General features: G+C 39.7%; 2 protein-coding genes and 1 long non-coding RNA gene across 4 annotated transcripts; all 3 read right to left on the bottom strand.

Annotated features, from left to right (window-relative positions):
* Positions 1 to 9,471: 9,471 nt before the first annotated feature.
* On the bottom strand, positions 9,472 to 15,418 carry LOC111450526 (transcription factor PIF3-like). The gene is given in 9 exon segments (XM_023090712.1): positions 9,472 to 9,909; positions 9,998 to 10,045; positions 10,047 to 10,073; positions 12,023 to 12,505; positions 12,631 to 12,696; positions 12,772 to 12,837; positions 12,943 to 13,044; positions 13,128 to 14,298; positions 14,388 to 15,418. Coding segments are annotated over 9 exon segments (2,094 nt in total). The 5' UTR covers positions 14,480 to 15,418; the 3' UTR covers positions 9,472 to 9,870.
* Positions 15,419 to 17,026: 1,608 nt separating this feature from the next.
* LOC111450560 lies at positions 17,027 to 20,487 on the bottom strand. The gene is made up of 3 exons (XR_002711837.1): positions 20,425 to 20,487; positions 20,177 to 20,299; positions 17,027 to 17,234 (listed from the first exon to the last, which is right to left on the bottom strand). It is a non-coding gene; the product is annotated as an uncharacterized LOC111450560 (long non-coding RNA).
* A 1,659-nt stretch (positions 20,488 to 22,146) lies between these two features.
* Positions 22,147 to 25,942, bottom strand: LOC111450559 (pentatricopeptide repeat-containing protein At1g71210, mitochondrial). Of its 2 annotated transcripts, XM_023090754.1 has the most exons (3): positions 25,600 to 25,942; positions 25,411 to 25,451; positions 22,147 to 25,309 (listed from the first exon to the last, which is right to left on the bottom strand). In XM_023090754.1, exon 3 carries the CDS (start codon positions 25,253 to 25,255, stop codon positions 22,526 to 22,528), a length of 2,730 nt encoding a protein of 909 aa, XP_022946522.1. In that variant the 5' UTR covers positions 25,256 to 25,309; positions 25,411 to 25,451; positions 25,600 to 25,942; the 3' UTR covers positions 22,147 to 22,525. The 2 variants fall into 2 exon arrangements, with proteins under 2 accessions (XP_022946522.1, XP_022946523.1); XM_023090755.1 differs by lacking the exon at positions 25,411 to 25,451.
* Between the last annotated feature and the right edge of the window lie 13 nt (positions 25,943 to 25,955).

Below are 25,955 nucleotides of genomic sequence, written 5' to 3'. Positions count from 1 at the left end.
CCTTGCACAAGATAAGAAAAGAAAAACGTTTTCAAACTCGCATGCATTTTTATGTTAATGTTACTGAAATTGTTGTTATATTTCACGTATTTATTTAAGAGCATGATATGATGTGTTGCGTGCTTAGTGATTTTCTTTGCAATATGATGTGAACTTAGTAGGTGTGATGCATAGCATAATTTCATAGGTAATGAGCCTTAGACTTAAGAGATGCTATCTTGGTTTCTAGAACCATGCTACTTAGACCATGCGAAAGAGTAAGACGAGGAAGGGGACGACCTCCTATTAGAGATAGAGGATGAGGTGAGGCTGAAGAGAGCCCACCTCGAGAGGGATCAGAGACAGGGTTTGAATTAGAACCCTTGTTGCATGTATGGTCGGCAAGCAGCCCTAAGAGGGTAGACATAGTAACTAAGGATAGAATAAAGAATGACCAAGCAATAGTAGCCGACCAAACTCTAAGCGTAGTCTTAATAGTAGTAAAGATGACCGACTTCGACGTAATACTAGGCATGGATTGACTAGCTGCAAATCATGCTATTATAGAATGTCACAAAAAAAAATGATTATTCTCACCATCGGTGGGACCTAGCTTTAAATTTAAAGGCATAAATACCGAGGCAACCTCAAAGGTAGTCTCGATGATGAAAGCAAAGAGATTAGAACAACAATGCGGTTGGACTATATTAGCATGTGCCGTAGACGTAAGAGGAAAAGAAAAGACCTTAGAAAACGTGTCCATTGTAAATGAGTTCCCAAATGTGTATCTGGATGACCTACCTGGAATACCCCCTTCTCGAGCGGTCGACTTAGTCATCGAACTCGAGCCGAGAACTGGGCCTATTCCTAAAGCACCCTATCGCATGGCGCTAGCAGAGTTGAAAGAACTCAAGGCGCAATTACAAGACCTACGGGATAAAAGGTTCATTCGACCTAGCATATTCCCCTAGGTTGCGCCAGTGTTGTTTGTTCAGAAGAAAGCTGGATCGATGTGTTTGTGCATCGATTATAGAGAGTTAAATAAGAGAACCATAAAGAACAAATACCCTCTGCCTAGAATAGAAGACTTATTCGATCAACTAAGAGAAGCAACGATATTTTCTAAGATAGATCTACGATCAGGTTATCCTTGAATAAAGAGTAAAGAAAAAGACGCACCAAAGACAACATTTAGGACAAAGTATGATCGCTATAAGTTCGTGGTATGTCATTTAGTCTCACCAATGCTCCCACTGTGTTAACGGAGTTAATGAACCGAGTGTTCAAAGACTGTCTAGGCACTTTTGTGATCGTGCTCATTGATGACATCCTAGTGTACTCGAAAATAGACTTGGAACACTAGGAACACCTCTTAAAAGTCCTAGCCACCCTAAGAAAGAACAAGTTGTATGCCAAGTTCTCATAGTGTGAATTTTGGTTATGATAAGTCTCTTTCCTAGGATACGTGGCGACAAAGGATGGAGTATCCGTAGATCCTACTAAGATCAAAGCGGTCACGAAGTAGGAACGCCCAACTTCGGTAACACCAGTACAGAGTTTCTTGGGACTAGCGAGATACTATCGAAGGTTCGTGTAGCACTTCGCTAGAATAGCCTCGCCTTTGACACAACTAACGAGAAAAGGGGTACCATTTATATGAAATGATGCTTGTGAGGCAAGCTTCCAAAACCTAAAAGAGAGATTGGTAACCGTCTCGGTACTCACGGTACCCGAGATCTTAGAAGAGTACGTAATCTATAGTGACGTCGTTAAAGAATGGACTAGGATGTGTGTTAATGCAACACGGTAAAGTTGTTGCATACGCGTCCCGTCAACTAAAAGAATACGAAGATAATTACCCTACCCATGACCTGGAGTTGGCCGCTGTAGTGTTCACGCTGAAATTTGGTGACACTCTCTGTATGGAGAGAAAATTCAAAGTTTAACCGACCACAAGATTTTAAATATTTCTTCACCCAGAAAGAGTCAAATATGAGACAGAGAAGGTGGTTAGAATTGGTGAAGGACTACGATGTAGATATCCAGTACCACCCTAGAAAAGCAAACGTGGCCGCAGACGCTTTGAGTAGAAAGGTGGCCCACTCTTTGACCCTCATTACAAGGGAAGTAAGGGTACAANATATATAATTAAGTACAGAAAAGAAGAAAAGAAAGAGGTAAAGGAAAGAAAATTATATATTTAACTAATTAAGTACAGGAAAGAAAAGAGAGAGGCAGTGGGGAGGAAAATGGAAGATTTGGTGAACAGAAACAATTTTACAGAATAAATACATCGAGTAAAAAAAAAAAGATACCAAGATATATATATATATATATTCAATACTCATAAAGTCTTTAATGCTGGCANGTACGGAGGACGGCGGCATCGCGAGTAGAGACTGTGGCACGTGCATAGGGTAGACTCATATTTAAATTTCTAGTCTTAAGTTAGAATAGGTTGTTTTGCATTCCATTGTTTTAAATTATTTTGTATTTATTTTTGTTTTCTCTAAATTTCAGTATTTCATATTTAAACACGTAAGACCATGGCTGTGTTTTTCAGAGAAGAAGTTGTTTTAAACGTTTTTTTTTTTTATTTACGTTATCAATTATGTTCATGTAAGAGTTATTTCCGCATTATAGGTGAGCATGAGACGTTAGTAGCGACTCTGAGTATGTGGAAATTTAGGGTCGTTACAGTTGGTATCAGAGCTCTAGGTTTTAGATTCTGTAGACTAGCCTACAATGTAGGCTGGGCACGTTCCATGGTCCCAACGTCGATGCTCCGTCACTGTCAGGTACACCTTGCACAAGATAAGAAAAGAAAAACGTTTTCAAACTCGCATGCATTTTTATGTTAATGTTACTGAAATTGTTGTTATATTTCACGTATTTATTTAAGAGCATGATATGATGTGTTGCGTGCTTAGTGATTTTCTTTGCAATATGATGTGAACTTAGTAGGTGTGATGCATAGCATAATTTCATAGGTAATGAGCCTTAGACTTAAGAGATGCTATCTTGGTTTCTAGAACCATGCTACTTAGACCATGCGAAAGAGTAAGACGAGGAAGGGGACGACCTCCTATTAGAGATAGAGGATGAGGTGAGGCTGAAGAGAGCCCACCTCGAGAGGGATCAGAGACAGGGTTTGAATTAGAACCCTTGTTGCATGTATGGTCGGCAAGCAGCCCTAAGAGGGTAGACATAGTAACTAAGGATAGAATAAAGAATGACCAAGCAATAGTAGCCGACCAAACTCTAAGCGTAGTCTTAATAGTAGTAAAGATGACCGACTTCGACGTAATACTAGGCATGGATTGACTAGCTGCAAATCATGCTATTATAGAATGTCACAAAAAAAAATGATTATTCTCACCATCGGTGGGACCTAGCTTTAAATTTAAAGGCATAAATACCGAGGCAACCTCAAAGGTAGTCTCGATGATGAAAGCAAAGAGATTAGAACAACAATGCGGTTGGACTATATTAGCATGTGTCGTAGACGTAAGAGGAAAAGAAAAGACCTTAGAAAACGTGTCCATTGTAAATGAGTTCCCAAATGTGTATCTGGATGACCTACCTGGAATACCCCCTTCTCGAGCGGTCGACTTAGTCATCGAACTCGAGCCGAGAACTGGGCCTATTCCTAAAGCACCCTATCGCATGGCGCTAGCAGAGTTGAAAGAACTCAAGGCGCAATTACAAGACCTACGGGATAAAAGGTTCATTCGACCTAGCATATTCCCCTAGGTTGCGCCAGTGTTGTTTGTTCAGAAGAAAGATGGATCGATGTGTTTGTGCATCGATTATAGAGAGTTAAATAAGAGAACCATAAAGAACAAATACCCTCTGCCTAGAATAGAAGACTTATTCGATCAACTAAGAGAAGCAACGATATTTTCTAAGATAGATCTACGATCAGGTTATCCTTGAATAAAGAGTAAAGAAAAAGACGCACCAAAGACAACATTTAGGACAAAGTATGATCGCTATAAGTTCGTGGTATGTCATTTAGTCTCACCAATGCTCCCACTGTGTTAACGGAGTTAATGAACCGAGTGTTCAAAGACTGTCTAGGCACTTTTGTGATCGTGCTCATTGATGACATCCTAGTGTACTCGAAAATAGACTTGGAACACTAGGAACACCTCTGAAAAGTCCTAGCCACCCTAAGAAAGAACAAGTTGTATGCCAAGTTCTCATAGTGTGAATTTTGGTTATGATAAGTCTCTTTCCTAGGATACGTGGCGACAAAGGATGGAGTATCCGTAGATCCTACTAAGATCAAAGCGGTCACGAAGTAGGAACGCCCAACTTCGGTAACACCAGTACAGAGTTTCTTGGGACTAGCGAGATACTATCGAAGGTTCGTGTAGCACTTCGCTAGAATAGCCTCGCCTTTGACACAACTAACGAGAAAAGGGGTACCATTTATATGAAATGATGCTTGTGAGGCAAGCTTCCAAAACCTAAAAGAGAGATTGGTAACCGTCTCGGTACTCACGGTACCCGAGATCTTAGAAGAGTACGTAATCTATAGTGACGTCGTTAAAGAATGGACTAGGATGTGTGTTAATGCAACACGGTAAAGTTGTTGCATACGCGTCCCGTCAACTAAAAGAATACGAAGATAATTACCCTACCCACGACCTGGAGTTGGCCGCTGTAGTGTTCACGCTGAAATTTGGTGACACTCTCTGTATGGAGAGAAAATTCAAAGTTTAACCGACCACAAGATTTTAAATATTTCTTCACCCAGAAAGAGTCAAATATGAGACAGAGAAGGTGGTTAGAATTGGTGAAGGACTACGATGTAGATATCCAGTACCACCCTAGAAAAGCAAACGTGGTCGCAGACGCTTTGAGTAGAAAGGTGGCCCACTCTTTGACCCTCATTACAAGGGAAGTAAGGGTACAAAGAAAATTCGAGGGAGCCAACATAGTGTAGCGACTGAGAGAGTCATGGCACAGCTGGCCGACTTACAGTGCAACCTACACTTAGGCAAAGAATGGTTACCTCCCAATGAGAGGATCCAAGCCTATAGAAAGTCCTAGGCAAGCTAGACAAAAGTCCTAGGCCAGCTAGACAAAAGTCTAGTAGACAGGTTCTCGAAGTTCTCAGATAAGGACTATTGTATTAGGGATGCCTATGTGTCCCAGAGAAGTTAAGGAAGGAGATACTAACGGAAGCTCACAACTCGCCATTTGCCATGCACCCAGGAGGTACAAAAATGTACCAAGATTTTAAACAACATTTCTGATAGAAGAGCATGAAGAGGGACATGGCCGAGTTTGTGAGCGAGTGCTTAGTTTGTCAACAAGTGAAAGTTCCTAAACAAAAGGCAGTGGGGTTGTTGTAGCCCCTAAGCATACCAGAGTGGAAGTGGAAAAACATAGCAATGGATTTCATAGTAGGATTACCCAAAACGCACAAGCATATACAGTGATCTGGGTAGTTGTCGATAGGTTGACCAAATCGGCACACTTCCTACCTGGGAAAGCTACATATGCAGTTGACAAATGGGCACAACTGTATGTGAAAGAAATAGTAAGACTACGTGGAGTCCTAGTGTCTATAGTGTCGGATCGGGATTCACGCTTTACGGTAGCGTTTTGGCGCAGACTTCAAAAAGCGCTGGGTACCCGCCTCAACTTTATTACCGCTTTCCACCCCGAGCGTTTAAACCAAATTCTAGAGGACATGTTACGCGCTTGCGTACTAGATTTTAAAGGAAGTGGGATTCCAAACTCCACCTCATGGAATTCTCGTATCATAATAGTTTCCAAGCAACTATTGAAATGACACCGTTTGAGGCCCGATACGAAAAACGGTGTAGGTCCCCACTATGCTGGGACGAAGTAGGCGAGAGAGAGTTAGTAGGACCCGATCTGGTTCGACTCGCCAATGAGGCTGTCTAGAAAATTCGAGCAAGGGTGCGTATCGCTCAAAGTAGACAGAGAAAGCTACGCCGATGTAAGGCGTAGAAGCCTGGAGTTTGAGATAAGGGACCCAATATCCCTCAAGGTGGCACCGATGAAAGGTGTCTTGAGATTCGAACGTAAGGGCAAGTTAAGTCCTAAATTCATTGAACCATTCGAGATCCTAGAGTGAGTTGGTTCATTAGCGTATAAGTTAGCCCTACCTCTAGCCCACTCAGAAGTACACGAGGCATTTCATGTGTTGATGCTGAGGAAGTACGTTACGGACCCTATCCATGTATTAGACTACAACCACTCCAACTCAATGAAGATTTGAGCTACAAGGAAAAACTAGTAAAAATTTTAGCTAGAGAAGTAAAAACCTTACGCAACAGGAATATTGCGTTCGTTAAGGTACTGTGGCAGAATCACCACAGCGAGGAAGCCACGTGGGAGCATGAGGACGAAATAATAGAAAAATATCCTGAGCTAGTACAAGAGTTTGAGACTTTCGAGGACGAAAGTTCTTTTTAGGGGTAGATAATGTAACGACCCGAAAAAAAAAGAGATAATAATAATAAGTAAATAATAATTATAAAAAAATAAAATAAAATAAAATAAAAGTAAATTATCGACTCTCTCTCTCCACCCTCCCCAAATATCTCCCCAATCCCTCCAACCGCAAAGGATCTGAAAAAAAAACAAGAAAGGAAACAGAAACAAAAAAATCGCAGATTTTGGGAAGGGAGAAATGGGAGAAAGAAACATAGGAAAGATCACAGATTGATTTTGGGAGAGAAGAATTGAAGATGGCCTTCACTTCAGGCAGATCTAATAGGAATGGAAAGAGATAGAAAAGTCATCGGTAAGTTAGATCTCATTTTCTTTTATTTTTGCACGAGATAGAAAAGTTATCTTAGATCTCTCTTTCAATTATTTAGATTTTTGGATATGGGATCGAAAATCAAAATTGGCTGTGTCAATTGCATCTAAATTGAATCATCATTATTATTTTGAGGAAAGAGAAGAAAATCATAATGGATGGATGCATAGCCATTTTTCCTCAAGGAAAAATTTAAATAGATTGGAAAGGGTTAATGACAATAGTTTTAGGAAAGAAAAGAAAAAAATTCAAAATCATTTATCGAATTAATTAGAATCAGATTTCCACCTAGATTACCTAGTTATTTAAATGTTAATTAGCAGTTAGAAATCATGTCAGATCTTTGAATGAGATCATAGATCGTCTCCTTTGTACATTATTGAGAATCAGATCAACCATTCATTTACTAAACTGTTAGAATTAAATAGGAAAAAAAAAGAATTAAACAGAGAAGAAAAGAATTAAACAAGAGGTTTGGAAAAGAATTAAACCGAGAGAGGTTTGAAAAGAATTAAACAGAGAGAGAGGTAAAGAAAAAAAAAAATATACATATATATATATATATAATTAAGTACAGAAAAGAAGAAAAGAAAGAGGTAAAGGAAAGAAAATTATATATTTAACTAATTAAGTACAGGAAAGAAAAGAGAGAGGCAGTGGGGAGGAAAATGGAAGATTTGGTGAACAGAAACAATTTTACAGAATAAATACATCGAGTAAAAAAAAAAAGATACCAAGATATATATATATATATATTCAATACTCATAAAGTCTTTAATGCTGGCATGAAGTTTAGCACATGAACCCTTGTAGGAGTTAGAGAATTAAACATGAAATTGATGTTATGGATTCTTATAGGTTGGCTTGGATACAAAGGGAAAAATCAAACTTTCATTAAGGATAAATTGGTCACACCCGTATAAGCTAATCAGGTAAGTGGCCTTACTATAGGATAGGCTAAAAATTGTATGAGTTACGATGTTGTATGAACTATGTCGTATGATGCGGTATATGAGTTATGATGATGTATGACTTATGATGATGTGTGGGTTATGATACCTGATGATGTGCTCAGTATTTATATATTTTGATGAATGTCGTACTTGATATGTTTGATGCACTTTGTGGCAATATGATGAGTATGATGATTGCATGACGTTTACCTTAATATGATGATGTTTTCCATATTGAGCATGCTATATGATGATGAGTGCCATATTGCATCATGTCATTAGATCGACATATGACACAACCCTAAGAGCGTGAAAATGATATTAATATAAATATCCACGAGTATGTGTTACCTAGAGTAACAAAGAGATGAGACTAGGGGTTGTGTCAGAAGAGACATTATGATGGATTTAGAGGGACCTCATGCATATTGTATGTTCATAAGCATAGGGCTACTTCCCCTAGAGATGATGAGTGCGGACGCGCACCTTATGATGAGCGCGAAAGCGCACAGGTGCGAAAGCACACAGATGAGGGTGTTCATGAGGCGCATGACACTATGGGGTTCCGCTGACCTCCGGACGTCGCTACATATTAGCTTGACCAGAGGGTCCAGGGGGTGTGCGAGCGCCCTGGGGATTCACACTCGCACGTGTGAGTCGTGTGTAGGGAAGTACTACACATCCAATTTTCCGAGACTGGAGGCCACCCCTAAGATGATTAGAGATAGGTCCCTAAATCATGATTGCATGTGTTTGCATTTGCATGGCCCCCTATAGTGGGGCCACTTACTGAGTATTCTTTGAAATACTCAGGCCGTGTGCCACTTCATTTTTCAGGTAAAGGCAAGGTGCACTTGTACGGAGGACGGCGGCATCGCGAGTAGAGACTGTGGCACATGCATAGGGTAGACTCATATTTAAATTTCTAGTCTTAAGTTAGAATAGGTTGTTTTGCATTCCATTGTTTTAAATTATTTTGTATTTGTTTTTGTTTTCTCTCAATTTCAGTATTTCATATTTAAACACGTAAGACCATGGCTGTGTTTTTCAGAGAAGAAGTTGTTTTAAACGTTTTTTTTTTTTAAATTTACGTTATCAATTATGTTCATGTAAGAGTTATTTCCGCATTATAGGTGAGCATGAGACGTTAGTAGCGACTCTGAGTATGTGGAAATTTAGGGTCGTTACACAATCACTCAACAAGCTTGAAAAATAATCTAGAAATGAACTCATCAAAACTCTAAGTGACAAATGCCTTAAACAATCACCAATTAGACAAGCTTATTCTCTAGTCCAAAAGATATATGCTAAATTTCAAGGCTACCTACATGTGGTTGGGGCGGGGGAAAAGCAAAGCTCACCGTTAGCAGATATTGTCCGTTTTGGCCCGCTACATATCGCTATTAGTCTCACGATTTTAAAACGTATATGTTAAGGAAAGGTTTCCACACCCTTATAAGGAATGTTTCGTTCCCCTCTCCAACCAATATGGGATCTCACATTCCACCCCCCATTGGTAGCCCAGCGTCCTCACCAGCACACTACCCAATGTCTAGCTCTAATACCATTTGTAACAGCCCAAGCTCACCGCTAGCGAATATTATCCATTTTGGCCCGTTACGTATCGCCATCAGCTTCACGATTTTAAAACACGTCTAATAGAGAGAGATTTCCACACCCTTATAAAGAATATTTCATTCCCTTCCCCAACCGACGTGGGATCTCACAGAAAGATTACGAAACTAGCATACATGCAAAATTTTGTTAATGTTCTACAGATCAAAATTAAGCTACATAAGCCAATCACCACATGCAGGTCTCAGATGCACATAATTTCAGGATGTAAAAGCCAAGCTACCTATCTCAGTACGTAACAAATCCATGAACGGTTCAGCATAGACTCGTATAAAGATAGAGAATGGGAGAGACCTTTATTTTCCTTTCCATTATTAAGTCGAATCTACTTACATTTTTTCATCATATTCAGCCTCGATGCATCGACGCAGCTGCATTATGCCTGCCCAGTTGTCCAAGTCCAAAGTGGTCGGGCTGTCGTACTTGATCGTTTATATTTGCCGATATCAAGTAATTATGAACAGGTAGCAGCCAAATGTCGAGGCCGAGATAATCTGCCTAATGAAGCCTAATGAATGTGGTTTCTTCAGTAATAATCTGTGCATAAAACATAGTGATTTAAATGTTATCAGCCTTGATCATTGAATAGGCAAAATGGAAAAACTACGGTGCAAATTTGACTCACAGGCAACTTAATTAGGTCATTTTTGGTGGTGGGGTTCACACGGCTGCCCATTAGCACAGGAAGCTTGTTCATTAGCCTGCAGTTAGAATAGCATTCATGGGTATCAAATATTTCTCAGTCTCGATTCTAATAAAGAATGTTGCTACTTCTGCTATTATCGACCAATGTTGTTTAAAACTCCCCGAACAATATAGTTAAAAGAAATAGCAATACGATAATTCAAAAGGGCAGATATTGTCCTCTTTGGGTTTTCCCTTTCGGGATTCCCTTCAAAGTTTTTAAAACGCGTCTTCTAGGGAGAGGTTTCCACACCCTTATAAGGAATGTTTCGTTCTCCTCCCCAACTGATGTGAGATCTCACAATCCACCTCTCTTTGGGGCCCAGTGAGGAGGCTGGCACTTGTTCCCTTCTCTAATCGATGTGGGACCCTCCAATCTATCCCCCTTCGGGACTCAGCCTCCTTCCTGATACGTCGTCGGTGTTCGGCTCTAATACCATTTGTAACAGCCCAAGCTCACCGCCAGTAGATATTGTCCTCTTTGAGCTTTCCCTTTCGGGCTTCCCCTCAGGTTTTTAAAACGCGTCTTTTAGGGAGAGGTTTCCACACTCTTATAAAAAATGTTTCGTTCTTCTTCCCAACTGATGTGAGATCGCATAATCCACCCACCTTTGAGGCCCAGAGGAGGCTGACACTAGTTCCCTTCTCCAATCGATGTAGAACCCTTCAATCAACTCCCCTTTGGGACTCAGCCTCCTTGCTGACACATCGCCCGGTGTTCTGCTCTAATACTATTTGTAACAGCTCAAGCTCACCGCTAGTAGATATTGTCCTCTTTGAGCTTTCCCTTTCGGGCTTCCCCTCAAGGTTTTTAAAACGCATATTCTAGGGAGAGGTTTCCACGCCCTTATAAAGAATGCTTTGTTCTCCTCCCCAACTGATGTGAGATCTCACAATCCACCCCCCTTTGGGGCTCAGCGAGGAGGCTGGCACTTGTTCTCTTCTCCAATCGACGTGGGACCCTCCAATCTACCCCCCTTTGGGACTCAGCCTCCTTGCTGACACATCGCCCGGTGTTTGACTCTAATACCATTTGTAACAGCCCAAGCTCACAGCTAGCATATATTGTCCTCTTTTGAGCTTTCCCTTTCGAGCTTTCCCTCAAGGTTTTTAAAACGCGTATTCTAGGGAGAGGTTTCCACACCCTTATAAAGAATGCTTTGTTCTCCTCTCCAACTGATATGAGACCTCACAATCCACCCCCTTTGGGGCTCAGCGAGGAGGCTGGCACTTGTTCTCTTCTCCAATCGATGTGGGACCCTCCAATCTACCCCCCTTTGGGACTCAGCCTCCTTGCTGACACATCGCCCGGTGTTCGGCTCTAATACCATTTGTAACAGCCCAAGCTCACCACTAGCAGATATTGTCCTCTTTGAACTTTCCCTTTCAGGCTTCTCCTCAAGGTTTTTAAAACACATCTTCTAGGGAGAGGTTTCCATACCCTTATAAAAAATGTTTTGTTCTCCTCCCCAACTGATGTGGGATCTCACAATCCACCCCCCCTTCGGGGCCCAGCGTCTTTGTTTGCACACCGCTCGTGCCCCCCCCCCTCGAGACTCAACCTCCTCGCTGACACATCGCCCGATGTTCTGGCTCTAATACCATTTGTAACAACCCAAGCTCACCGCTAACAAATATTGTCTTCTTTGAGCTTTCACATTCGAGCTCAAGCCCACCGCTAGTAGTTCTAGTTTGACCGTTAAAGGAGTTGTGGGGGGATTGACCATTCGAGCAAGTGAAAAAAACACGAATCGCACTGAGCTCGGGTTTTCTACAAATTAAGACGTGATTCTTGGCAAATGGTTTTAATCTTTTGATCCTGAATGTGGTTTAGGTAAATTGTGGGACCAAATTGAATCCTAAATCTTCATGGAAGTCAAAACAAAACCAAGAATTGTTTATATGATAACAACTCTAGCCTACCCTTAAACATAACATAAAAACTTCAAAATATATATCTTCAAACCTGTCTAGGAGTTGGAGTTGTTAAAGGATCAGTGCCACCATTTGGCACCATAGGTGAATCACTCTTCGGAGACGCATCTTTCAAGCTACAAGCTGCAGCTGAACCAAAATTCTCGACAGGAGCTACTGCCACACCGGGATTGGTCATAAAAGGCCCTCCGGTAAATGGTGCAATCGGTCCACGTGGCATGGGGATGGGAAGTCCTTGACCAGGAAGTCCAAGCACCTGAAAGTTAGAACCTGGCATTCCATGCATTACAGTTTGAGCTGGAATGGACGGGCCAGGAAAATGCGTTCCTTGCACGTGTGGCACTTGAACCATGGGATAACCAGGAGGGCCAACATTCACGTCAGGCATACCGATCCCGAATCCCATTCCCATTCCTACACCCATGGGTGAATACATATGAGGTGCATTCATGAATGGCATTCCTCCAGGGGACATCATGGGAGGCATGAACAAACCAGCTCCCATCGACATAATCTACAAAATCAGCGAAACACTTGAACGGGTTACTTGAATGTTCTAAACAACAACAACTTCCGGGTTTTGGGGAGTGGAGGGGACAAAAGAAATACATTTTTCTGCCTCAGGGAACAGAGCATCACCTGAACCTGAAGTTGAAGCGTTTTCAAGTACTCAATGGCTTCATCGAGCATGGAAGCTTTGTCGACCTAGTAATTCCATGAAGATTAAAAGAATAAATATCGAGTAACAAAGAACAAATCAAGAGATATCGATAGGCCAACCTTATTACAATTTGGTATGAGTTCTTGCAGTGCACGCATCTTCTCATTGATCCTGTCTCTACGTCGCTGTTGCAGAAATTTAAGAACGAGTCCATGTAAGAACCAAAAAAAAAAAACGGCTAAATTTTGCATATGAAGCAAAAAATGAGTTCTCGTAACTACAAGACTCACTCTTTCAGATAAATTATGCACTTCTGCTGCCCTGCTTCTTTTCGAACCAGTTCCTCGAGTGGGAGTCACTCGCTTCACATCATTGCATTCTTCTTCTACATCCTGCATTTGAAAATACTTTTAGTTTACATTTGGAAAACGATCGAGGTACACAAGGCAAGACGAGGATTCAATTTTGTACTCACATCACTATGCCATTCAGAATCCTCAGTCTCGTGGCATTTTCTCTTCCTATTAAGCTTTGGATCATCGGAAGCTCCTTCCACGCTATTGCGTGAACAAACAGAAGCAGCAAATATAGATTCAACAGCCTTCTCGCTATCTGGCAATACTTTTGGTGCACCTACTTCAAGACAACGATCGGTTCGGTCTTCATTGTTAGCTGAATCTCCCAAACAAGCAAGCTTGGGATGTTTGACAGCCTGCAATTGCTCAGGAGCCTTGGCATCTGATGGTTTGTTATCATCTATGGAAGGCACTATCGCATTTTTACAGCACGCCTTTGATTCATTTCTTATACATGACGATTGATCGCGTTGACTATTAGCTGCTGAACCCACGGTTCCAACGACACCATGGTTCTGAGGATTGGATTTGAGAAGAGCAGCCGGTCTCAGAAAATGGGAAAAATTTATAACATTGGGTGAATTACTTGAAGGAGTTGGATCTAGCTTTTGCCTAGCTGTGCTTGAAGAACTGCTTGCAATCAATGGAACATGAGGAGTTTGGCCTATAAGAGAATCATGGAGAATCTTGCCCGGCACGTTTTCAGTGCTGCCTGTACATTTTACTCTAAGATGTGGAAATAATGCCTGGCTTTGCTGGGATGCTAACGAACGTAATTCGTTCGTGCTACTTCTAGGTCCAGTAGTTGAAACATCTAATGTAGAAAGCTTCGAAATATTGCCATCTTCAAGATTAGTACCGTGCAAAGAATTTAGGCGCGTATATCTGTTTACCTGATGAACACCACTAGTTTTGCCTATAGAAGACGCAACGCTATGGCGTGCAGGGTGGTCGTTAATGGTGACCCCTGATAATTCAGGTAAGAAATCCGAAGAATAATCGTGTTGCAGATGTCCATCAAGAGGATAACTCAGCCAAGGCACGATATCGTTATCATCATCATCATCATCACGAGCCAATTCGACCTCAGGCGATGACCCCGTCGCTATAACATCTCTTACTACCGAATCAATAGCCCCAAACTTTCCCATCTTTGCATTATTGAAATGTCCTGGTAAACACAGAGGCTGTGAAGTGTTCATATTTGAGTTCTTCCTAGTCCTACTGGACTGACCTTGCTGCAAAATTTGGCCATTCTCCCAAACCAGCTCGAAAACGTCGTTCTCGGGACTGCATTCGAAATCCACAAGAATCAAGAAGCTAAAATTTAGAGCAAATGTACAGAAACAAAACCATGGAAGCAAAATTAAAAGACTTACCTCAGAGATAAATCTGAAGCAACCATGTCGTTCCTGTCTTGAGCTGAATCAAGCTTCTCTCTAGCCACACGACAAAGCTCAGATAGAGGCATAATGGTCGGAATAAGTAACGTTTAAACTCCAGAAACCAAATCCAAATGAATATAATAAGACGAACCCAGATGAATTTAAAAGGGGAACAATCAGCTTTACAAGATCAAAGTGGCTTAGAATAAAAAACAATGTCCCTATCAGTGACCCAAATCCAGAATAAGCTCGTAGAAGGCAAATCTAACAGAACCCAGATGAAATATTTGTTTAATTGGCAGATTCTGATGAGCAAGCAAGAGGAAATTAGTTGAAGAAGACAAACAAACAGTCCGACAAAGACATCAAGCAAAAAACACAACCAAACCAGAAGGGAAACCTGAGGAAATTCGGCGGCTAAACGAACGGGAAAGAAACAAAAACGAGAGAGAAAAGCGAGATCCTCGAAGCAGTCGAAGAACACGAATCCACATGCATTGAAAATACGAATTGGGGTTTAAATCGAACAACCCAGAAAGGCGTAATTTAGGCAAACAAATGAAAATAAAAGGGGAAAAGGGCAGCAGAGCTATAATAGCGAAAAAAATGGAAGACGAAATGGGTCCACCATGAAACATCTGGTTGAGATGAACTGGATCACCACCACCAACGCCGCCGTCATCGCCGCCGTTATCCTGCCGTTGAATGGCTCTGTTCATCAATCATTGGTGGCAAACATACATTGACAGAAAATGGGTTGATTTTTCGAGGGTTTTAAGAAGAAGGGTTTTGTTGTTCTTCTTGTTCTTGCAGTTTGCTCCCTCAGATTGAGGCAAAATCGAATAGATTGAATGAAATAGAGGGTTTGAACATCAGTGTCTGCAAATTAAAGCTGCCCCTCATTCCAAATTCTTATCTGGGTGGCATCTTTCTATTTTGTTCTGTTTGTAGTTTGTTTGTATCTGTTCCTTCTTTGATCTTGGCTGCAATGCGAAGCAATGCATGTGTCGGCTGCCATCCTTTTCGGATAATATAGATACACATTCATAAGTTAAGTACCATGCACCATTTTCAGCTCTAATCCAAATAATAACAGAGTTCTTCGTTATCAAATGTGATAAAAGCCATATTCTTTTAACCTATCCCACATTGATTGAGGAAGAAAACGAAATATTCTTGATAAGGATATGAAAACCTCTCTCTAACAGTATTTTAAAAATTTCAAAGGGAAACTCCTCAGTGAAGTGAAAGCTCAAATATGACAATATCTGCTAGTGGTAGACTTGGGGCGTTACAAATGGTTACAGAGCTAGATACTGGGTGATGTACCAGTGAGGAGGTTGAGCCCCAAAGGGGGTGGACACGAGACAGTGTGTCAACAAGGAAGTTGGGCCTCGAAGGGGGATGGATTGAGAGGTCTCACATCGATTGGAGAAGGGAACAAGTGTCAGCGAGGACGCTCGGCCCTAAAGAGGGGTGGATTGTGATATCTCACATTAGTTGGGGAAAACAACGAAGCATTCTATAAGGACGTAGAAACCTCTTCCTAGCAGACACGTTTTTAATTTCAACATAGTTCAGATAGTTAAGACATATTTGTTCGACTAAATTCTCGTCTCTACAATTTTAGCTAAAAAACAAACGTAAAAGTTTAGAAACGAAAACGACCATCGTTTTTTAAGTTTTAGTGGTAAGACAAATTTTTAAAAAGTTCGGACCTTAGAATATTGGAATATAACGAACTTGAAAGTTGGACGACGCAAAAAAAACGTAAACCCTAAAATATTTGTTTGGTTGTGGTGACAAAGATGGAGGGATTTGTCCATTTTTTTTAGGGTTTTTTTTTTATTTTATACAAAGGACACAAGTGGGAAATGGTATGGGGTGATGAAGTTCACGTGGGAAGGTTTTGCTTTTGAGACACTGCGGGCCTCTCTCTTCCTTTGGCCTTATTGCTCCTCGTCTTCTTTCTTCGCACGTTACGAAGTCGTCACCTTCACGGTTCGCTAATAACTCGGTCTCACGGCTAATCGCGTCTACTAGAGAGAAGTTTTCACACCCTTATAAGAAATATGTTGTTCCTATCTCCAACCGATGTGGATCTCACAATCCCTCCTTGAGTGCCAGTATCCTCGCTAGCACACCGCTCAGTGTCTAGTGGATATTGTCTATTTTAGCATGTTACGTATCACTGTCAGCTTCACGGGTTTAAAACGCATCTACTAGAAAGAGGTTTTCACACCTTTATAAAGAATGTTTCACTCTCCTCTCTAACTGACGTGACATCTCACACTTCATTCTTTAATTTAGGGTTTGAACCTTCGACTTTTTCGAAAAGTACTTTTATGTTCCAATGGTAACGTGTTTACTCTGAAAGTATGGATGAGACATATGTAAAGACTCAAGTGCATAACAAAAAGAATTTGAGCGACTTTGGCTTGACTCAGTATTTGGGTTAGGTTGAAATTTGATTTCGTTATGGCGTGCACCAAATTGAATTGACCATGCTCACGATAACAATAGTTTTATAAATTAATTATTAGATTCACTCTACCACGAATGATTGGATGTGATCTAAAATATCACAAAATCAACCTATTGACAGTCTTTAACGAAGTATCCAGAAGAGCAGATCATTAGACAGTGAAACAAAGATGCTGCACTGGGAAAGAACAAAATGATAAAAATTCTTTTGAGATAAGACTCTAAAGCTAAATGCTCGCTTTAGTTACATCAAACTGTCAGAATTGCAGTTAAGTCGGAAGCCAACCATTAACAATCGATCATTCGTGGAGGAAAAAAACCACCGTAAAAGTTAAAATTCTAAATCGAGCTACGACCCTAAATTATAAAATTCAACCCTAGATTAGTTCCAGAAAAAGAAAAAAAAAGTTACGACACTGACAAATGTTTATTACTAACAAAAATAGTTCTAAAAACAGATGAATACACCGTCAACGAGTTTAATTTTCGAACTAAACCCGAAAATCAAAACTTTGATCATACCGAAATTCACGAATAAAATATATATAGTAAGATTCAATTGAATGTAATATGTAAGACATCGGAACCATATAATATAAATATAGTAATGTTATTAAGATGCCTTAGGTATGGGGAAACAAATGAGGATAACATAAAGAAACTAAAAATGAAACTTGATAGAGATGTTATGGGGACTGACAAGCAATTTAAAAACATATGGGGACTGACAAGCAATTTTAAATTATATAATGGGGACTCTTAAATTTCATTGACGGATCCTTACCTAAGTTTGGAAGCGTTTATTCTTTAGTCCCTCGACTTTTAAAAAATAAATTTAAACCCAATTTGGTGACTACTATGTTTTTGTTTTCTATTCTTACAAAGAAATAATTAAATAAAATGGTCATCAAACGAGACTTCATGTGAGATCCCACATCGATTGGAAATAAGAACGAACCATTTCTTATAAGAGTATGAACCTTCTCCCTAATAGACTCGTTTTAAAATCGTGAGACTGATGGTGATACGTAATGGGTCAAAGACAATGTTTGTTAGCAGTGAGTTTAGGTTATTACAAATGGTATAGAAACATCTCTCTAGTAGATGCGTATTAAAATTGTGAAGCTAATGGCGATACGTAACGGGCCAAAACGACAATATCTACTAGTCGTGGGCTTGGAAGACTATCACACTTTGGTTTGTACAATTCTTCATCAACTATCTGCTTAGCTAATGCTCGTCACATCAAATATGTGACTTGGATTCATACCAGTGTTAGCTCGTTAGTATGTATTTTTGGAATCAATGTCATGTTATCCCGAATAAAATTATTCCGAGAACAAAGTAGTTACTTTTTAAAAGTTCAAATGCATATGAGTAAGATATTTTGAAAGTTTTGAAACCATACCGACACAAAAACTATGAATTAAAATTAACATTTTGAAGGAAACATCAAAATGGAATAAATCTAAAAACCTGAAAATCGAATAGATATTTTGACAACCGTCGATATTTTCACATGTTCATAGGTTTGAGTCGACATAAAAGATAAATGAACAATTTCATTATATCATAATATCTAGATGAAATATTAAAATAAAAAGAAACAAAATATACTTAACGTGAAAATAGTATAATTATAACAAACATTTTAACTTATTAAAAAATAGTAAAATGCTCGTTTACTTATTTAATTTAATGTTATTATAAACTTTTTAAAAAAATTAAAAAAAATGTTCACTAGAAACTATACTATTAATACTTTTGCTTCAAAAATGTTCTTAAACTTTCAAATGTTTCAAATCTTCACCCTCACGTATTATTGAACTAACGAGTAACAATATCAACAAGAATCAAAATGATTATCTTTGAAAAATATCAACGACTAATAGGCACTTGTTGAGCACGATGACAATACAGGATATGATTCTATAAAGATTTTAAGTCTAGCATGACAATACGTTTCTTAATAATATGGACACGAACACAACAAAAATACATTTATTAAAATATATATCATTTTTATGCAAGAAATTCGAAAAGTACCTAACAAATGATGGACCTACATTCACTTTCTACAACTAGTGTCTAATACATATCTATTTTGTTCATGTTTAATAAGTATCGAATCGTCCAATGTTCAATAGTACAAACACGCTAGCTAAACCATGAGGTGCTTTCTGGACGGGCTTTTTATTTAAAGCTCCTTTTTTCAATTAGCTCATTCTTTAGAACTCTTTCAGCTACTAGAATGGCTCTTACCGAGAACGTTCCAGTAACAATTTGAGGTTAAAGGACTCCTAATAGAGATTAGGTGTAATAGCCCAAGTCCACCACTAGAAGATATTATCCTATTTGGGCTTTTCGTCCCAAGTTTCTCTCGAAGGTTTTAAAATGCGGCCGTTGGGAAGATGTTTCCACATCCTTATAAAGAGTGCTTGTTGTTCTACTTTCCAACCGACGTGGGATTTCACATAAAGTTCATGCTATTTTTAAGAATTCCAAGTTGTCCCAAAGATTGCTTAAGATGACCGAAGGTAAGAAGTTTCAACTACTATATAGGCAACGTTTTTCAAAACTTCCAAAGACATGGAAGACTCAATCCGCAAGGAAAAATAAACTCTACGATGCATTTCTACATCTTATCTATTTATTAAGTGGGGAAACTAGTTTTAAAAACTTATAACATATACTTTGTAGATGTATATGTTGAAGATTATAGGGAGGGAGTCTCACATTGGCTAAGGGGATGAACGTAGGTTTATAAGTAAGGAATACCTCTCCATTGAAATGAGGTCTTTTGGAGAAACCAAAAGCGAAACCATGGGTGCTTATGCTCAAAGTAGACAATATCATACCATTGTGGAGAGTCGTGGTTCCTAACATGTTATTAGAGTCATGCCCTTAACTTAGTCATATCAATAGAATTCTCAAATGTCGAACAAAGAAGTTGTGAGCCTCGAAGGTATAGTCAAAAAGTGACTCAAGTGTCGAACAAATGGTGCATTTGTTCTAAGGATCTAGAGAAAGGAGTCGAATCTCAATTAAGAGGAGGCTGTTCGAGGGCTCCATAGGCCTCAGAGGAGGCTCCTATGGTTTACTTTGTTCGAGGGGTAGATTGTTGAGAATTGTTGGAAGAGGAGTCCCACATTGGCTAATTAAGGGGATGATCATTGGCTAATTAAGTCACCAGAACTTATACTCAAAGTAGACAATATCATACTATGGTGAGAGTCGTGGTTTCTAATAGACAAAACCGAAGGCATATGGTATGTAATTTGTAAATGTGGCCTACTCACCTTGGCGTGTCAGGCAAAAAGTTCTGCTTAAATTCGCCAACGCCTGGCGTAAATTCATGCCCACTTCCTACTAATGGTGCTGAATGAGTGGTTCCTTGAGGAAACTATTCACTTATGTCCTCCCTTCAATTAAAATCAGTGGTTAGATTCATCTATCGCCAAGAGATGTTACAATCAAACTAGCATAAACTGACCATGAAAAGTATACTCTTTTATGAATAGTTGTTATATGCATATATAAAAAAAACCTGAAATGATGATATTCATCAATTGCCATGTTCAGCAATATGTCTGACATGTAGAATATGCTTGGCAGATATCCTTCGTGCTTATTCCAGACTAAGAGTTACATTGTGACGGCCCAAGCTCACCCCTAACCGATATTGTCCTCTTTGGGTCTTCCCTTTCGGGCTTCTCCTCAAGATTTTTAAAACACGTTTGCTAAGGAGAGATTTCCACACTCTTATAAAGGGTGTTTCATTCTCCTCCCCAATCGATGTGGGATCTCACAATCCACCCCCTTCAGGGTCCAGCATCTTCAGTGGCACTCATTCCTTTCTCCAATCAATGTGGGACTCCTACCAAATTCACCCCTCTTCGGGGCCCAGCGTCCTTACTGGCACACTGCCTCATATCTACTCCCCTTCGGGGAACAGCCTCTTTGCTGGCACATCGCCCGGAACCTGACTTTGATATCGTTTGTAATGGCTCAGGCCCACCGCTAGCAGATATTGTCCTCTTTGAGCTTCCCCTTTCGGACTTCCCCTTAAAGTTCTTAAAACGCGTTTGCTAGGGAGAGGTTTCTACACCCTTATAAAGAGTGTTTCGTTCTCCTCCCCAATCGACATGGGATATCTCACCCACATAGTTGGCTACCTAATTAGGCAATAATCCATAGAAAAAAACCCTTTAAACAAAACGAATGCAGTCTTTCACAAAGACGAGTAGCAGAAAAATTGTCTATAGTAATAACTGCACAACAAACCATCTTATTTCAGCCTACAGTACAGGATATTGCCATTTCTCAAAAGCGCAGGGAATTCATTTCTAAAGAATAGCTAGAGAATTATTTGGAAAGACACAACACACAACACACCATGAGGAAGCTTCATAATTAATTGGATCAATTTTTTTCCTCACCACGATCTTGCTTGCCCCGGGAAAAATGTTGATTCCTTTCCATCCATAAACCCAAAAGGAAAGCTTTAACCCGGTGACCTATAATTGTCTTCCCCTATAACCTGTGACAACAAAGAAGATAATACAATTTAGTTTTAGCATTCAAATTAAAACCCCATGAGCAAGAGCAATCAAACACTGAAGCTTAGCCTCCCTATATGTTCTGTGGAAGACTTGAAGATTAATGAGAAAACTAATGATGAAGATCCTCTCCCGTCTTGATATGAAACGTACAGCAACGGGTTTCAACGTCCATATGAAACATCTACTCTGTACTATATCATAACCATTATCTAAATTCCAATATCTTTTCCCTCCTCCTCGGCGAAGTCGGCATGCCTTCTATCAACTCCAGTACTTCACAATATTCATTTACATTCACATATTTCATCTCTTTAGGAAGACAATATCCTGAATGAAGATAAACAGTCACAAGAACTTTAAAGTCAAAAACCATAGTTAAGTTGAATTAAAGGATAGTTGACGACAAAAAAAAGCATGTATGATCAATTGTATTCCAACAAATCACCCAAAATCATGAGATAAAAGTAATAACACATAATCACAGAAAATGGGGATATTAACATGAGCTGGAACGTAAGAGGAAGATTACCTGCACAACCATGTCATCTACTGAAAACAAAAGACCTTCGAGCACCAACAGAACGAGCGGCAGTCTGTGTTGAGAGAGCTCAACTGATCATCCTAACTATCAATGAGCGTTCACGAGTAAACATATCAAGTTTGTTTCTGTTAGCATTTTGAGTAAACATAGAGTTCAAATGCTTATTCACACAATTCCCTCAAATGCATTGATGAAGCATTAAATTGATGGCATGTGACTCGTTACTCATCTAGCAAATAGCTTACAAAAATTACGATGGGGACACGAATTCAAAATTACAACAAATCATTATCATTTAAAAAAAGAGTAAGAATTATTTCAAACTGTAGAAATGATTGGATTGGAAACTACGATCTCTTCTACCAACAATCTTCTACCCTACTTATTCCATGAAATACTAAGCCAAGAAATGCTTTGATGCTTGGCTGGATAAAATCTTCGGGGCCTTCCACTCTTCGTTGAACGAAATAGAATAATATTTCGCAGAAGGGGGCAATAGTGCTAAATTTTCTGTAGATCATGGCATCTTGTCGAACACTGTCGGATTAAATAAATGCTTTAGTACACTCTGTCGGAGCGAATCCTTTTCGATACATTACTTCCAGCAATCTCTTAGCTTCTGACGTCCTCCCATGTTTGAAAAGAGCATGAACCAATATATCATAAGTCCATCTATTCGGCACATATCCTTTCTCACACAATCGATTGAATAACTCAAATGCTTGTTGCAGGTCATTTGCACTTAGCCTCCTCAATAATAGGTTGTACGTGTAGATGTCAAGTGGGAAGCACTTGGCAATCGCTTCTTCCAAGTTCTTAATAGACTGGCTTACTCTAATATGGCCAGAAAATGCCCCAATTAGCAGGCCGAGCATAGAACTTCGGGAAGTCTCCACTTGCCCCTCTCTTGAACTAACCCAGGCTTCATAGAGTTTTTGAGTCTTCATTGAACTATATAGAAGTGTATTACCAAGAAAGGATGTAATTGGACGCCCAACTTTATCTAGATCGTTTATAAGATTTACCACCAAATCGTATCTTTCATTATGACATAAATGCTTGGCCAGCTCCTCGTAGCATTCAATACTAGGTATTAAACCCCTATCCCTCATGTCCCTCAAAACATCAAGTGCAACATCAGCTTTATTGGCTTTGCATAGACCGACAACCATGACGTTGGATATTTTCCTTCCAATAGTTCGTGTCTGATACAAATCGCTTAAAAAATTCAAAGCATCAGAAATGCGTTCACTATGTAAGTAGGACTTTAACAAAAGAATGTCGGAACTTAAATTGGGTTGGATTCCACTTCTCAACATCATCTGATATACTTCTCTAGCAAGCTCAGACTTTTTTGCAAGTGCAGCTCCATAAATGAAGTTATTGTACACCTCAGGACTGGGCTCTTGACGAGATAACTGTAACTCAAGCAGGTTAAAGAATTGTTTTTCCATATTCTCCATTTCATTAAGACAGTGAATAACTGTTCTAAATATTTTCCTAGTTGGATTGTGACCCTTTTCCTGCATCTCAATGAGTAGTCTTGCAGAGATATCGCCCCTCCTTAACTTGTTAAAACCATCTATCAAAACAAAATAAGTGCTCTTTATAGCTACTACATTTATTCTATTAAGCTCACCATGAATCAAATAGCCGTCTTCAACTCTCCTAGCCTTGCATAAAGCAGATATAAACTTATCATATGTGGAACCACTGGGCATAAAGTTCCTCTCTAAGGAAAAAATAACCAACTCCTTCATCTTATCAAGCTTTCCCTCTCGACATAAAGCATCTGCAAGTATAGAAAATGTCTTTTTTCCCGGAAAGTAACCTTGATCTATGGAGTGTTTCAAGATGTGGTATGCTTCATCAGTGCTTCCATCTCCACATAAAGTATTGACCAAATAGTTATATGCCATACTATTGGGGGAAAGCCTATATTCTGATCTTGAGTTGTATAAATCAAGTGCAACATCCACCATCCCAGCTTTGCAGAGGAAACACATGGCAGCATTCATAGTAACTTTATCCGGGGAAATATGTTCCTCCATCATTTCTGTAAGCAAGTCAAACACCTCCTGAAGCCGGTTATCTCTGAGAAGTCTATGAATCAACATATTATAACGAAAGACGTCAGGAATGTAACTTTCATCTGACTTTCTGCTATATAAGAACTGTAGAGCTCTTTCCAGCATCCCAGCCCTAATAAGTTCTGTTATCCACACACCATACACATGATCCATTGAAACTAATTCTAAGTCTCTAAACCCTTCGACCAACTTCCATGCCCGCTCAAAGTTTCCACTTTTGCAAAGTGCACTAACAAGAAAACCCAGCATACGCCCATTCAGTCCTTTTCCACTACCTACCAAGTCATGCAAGAAGGTTTCTGCCTCATCCAACTGACTCTGCTTGCAGAAATTTTTTAGCATTAAGTAATGTGTGATCTCATTCACAAATCCCCTCAGAGTAATCTGCTTGACAATAACATGCACTGCATCAAAGCAATTCTCCTCAACAAGAGAATTCAAAAGAACATGGTAGGCAAAAGAATCGAGATCAAGGCCTTGAAAGCGCATTTTACCAAACAGCTGAAGAGCAAAAATGGGTTTACCAGCAACAGCATAACCCATCACCAACGTATTGTAAAAACGAGCCTTATGGACAAATTTCTGCTGCACGTAGTTTTCAAGGAAATCAAACATGAGGGACATGAGCTTGGCCTTGGACAGAATCTTAAAGATGGCAACGAATGTGGCACGTGTATGGAAGAATCCAGGTTGGTGTCCTGCCCAGTCAAAGAACTTGAGGCATGATAGAACATCCTTGGAGCCATAACGCAGGACATCTAAGACAAATAACTCATTGAGACGAAGGCCAAGACTAGAAAGAGCTAGATCAGCAGTGGAATGACCATATGGCATTTCTTGGTCATCTCTAGCCATTTGGAGGATTTGGAAGATTTGATCATACAAAGCGTTGCTTCCAGATTTGAACCACTCCTTAAAGGACAAGGCTACTTCCTGAGTGACCATCCAATCTTCCCCTGCTGCTGCTGTCGAGCTTGTACCAACTCCCGTGGACATCCAAGGGGAAAACATAGGAACAATCCTGTTTCCATTATCACTAATTCCAGAAACAGACGAAAAGGAATATAAATTAGGACACGGTGAGGAAGATCCAAGAGCTTCATTGAAGATATCCTTAAATGAGGATACAAAAATCCCAGTTTTGGTTTTAGATTCGACTCTGGCAACACGCTGTAGCAAAATCATGGTTAATTACACGACTTAATCATATCTCTCCAGTGAAATTGAGAAGACCCTGCCCTGCAGACAAATAAGTATTTCATATTGTCTCCTTCATTAAGCCGGCTAGTTCTACAATAAAATCTGAGAAGTAACTCTTCTAAAATTCATATCCAACTCACTTCACATCAATTTCAACTTCATTGCAGAAAGAACTAAAGACCTGTTAAAGAATCAAACAGAAAACAATTGCCTCACTAAAGCATTTGATAGCATATCCCAAATGAAAATAAATACATAAAATCAAGGAAGAGACTGGGTAAGGAAATGAACACAAAATTTACTTATCAAAATCAGAATATCAGTCTTACCAGTGAAGAAGGAGATAACTGGAACTAGGTTTCCAAGTCGAATTGAGAAAAACTGATTCGATTCGATTCGGTTCGGACTTTTGGTGGGTTATTCATCTCCTCTTCCTTCCCAGTTCTTCATCTACCTCACGAAAAGCCCTCATTTGTTCTTCGTTCCGCCAAACTGGTTTAACTGAAGAGAGGATGAATAAGTGAATTAGTTTCGGGCAAACAGAGCGGCGGATGGTAGACAGCTGAACTGAAGAGAGAATGGCGGAGGTAGTGGAAGACGGCGATGGCGAGAGAGAGAACGAGGGGGATACGGAACTGGGGCGCCGGGATGTCGAAGGGTGCGAAGGAAAAAAAAAAAAAAAAAA

Source organism: Cucurbita moschata, unplaced genomic scaffold, assembly GCF_002738365.1.
Source record: "Cucurbita moschata cultivar Rifu unplaced genomic scaffold, Cmos_1.0 Cmo_Scf00012, whole genome shotgun sequence".
Classification (NCBI taxonomy): Eukaryota; Viridiplantae; Streptophyta; class Magnoliopsida; order Cucurbitales; family Cucurbitaceae; genus Cucurbita; species Cucurbita moschata.
This window is presented reverse-complemented; position numbering and strand designations above follow the sequence as displayed.

Coding starts and splice junctions, on each gene's coding strand:
- LOC111450559 (XM_023090754.1), bottom strand. CDS start 25,255: ATGATTTTGCTACAGCGTGTTGCCAGAGTCGAATCTAAAACCAAAACT.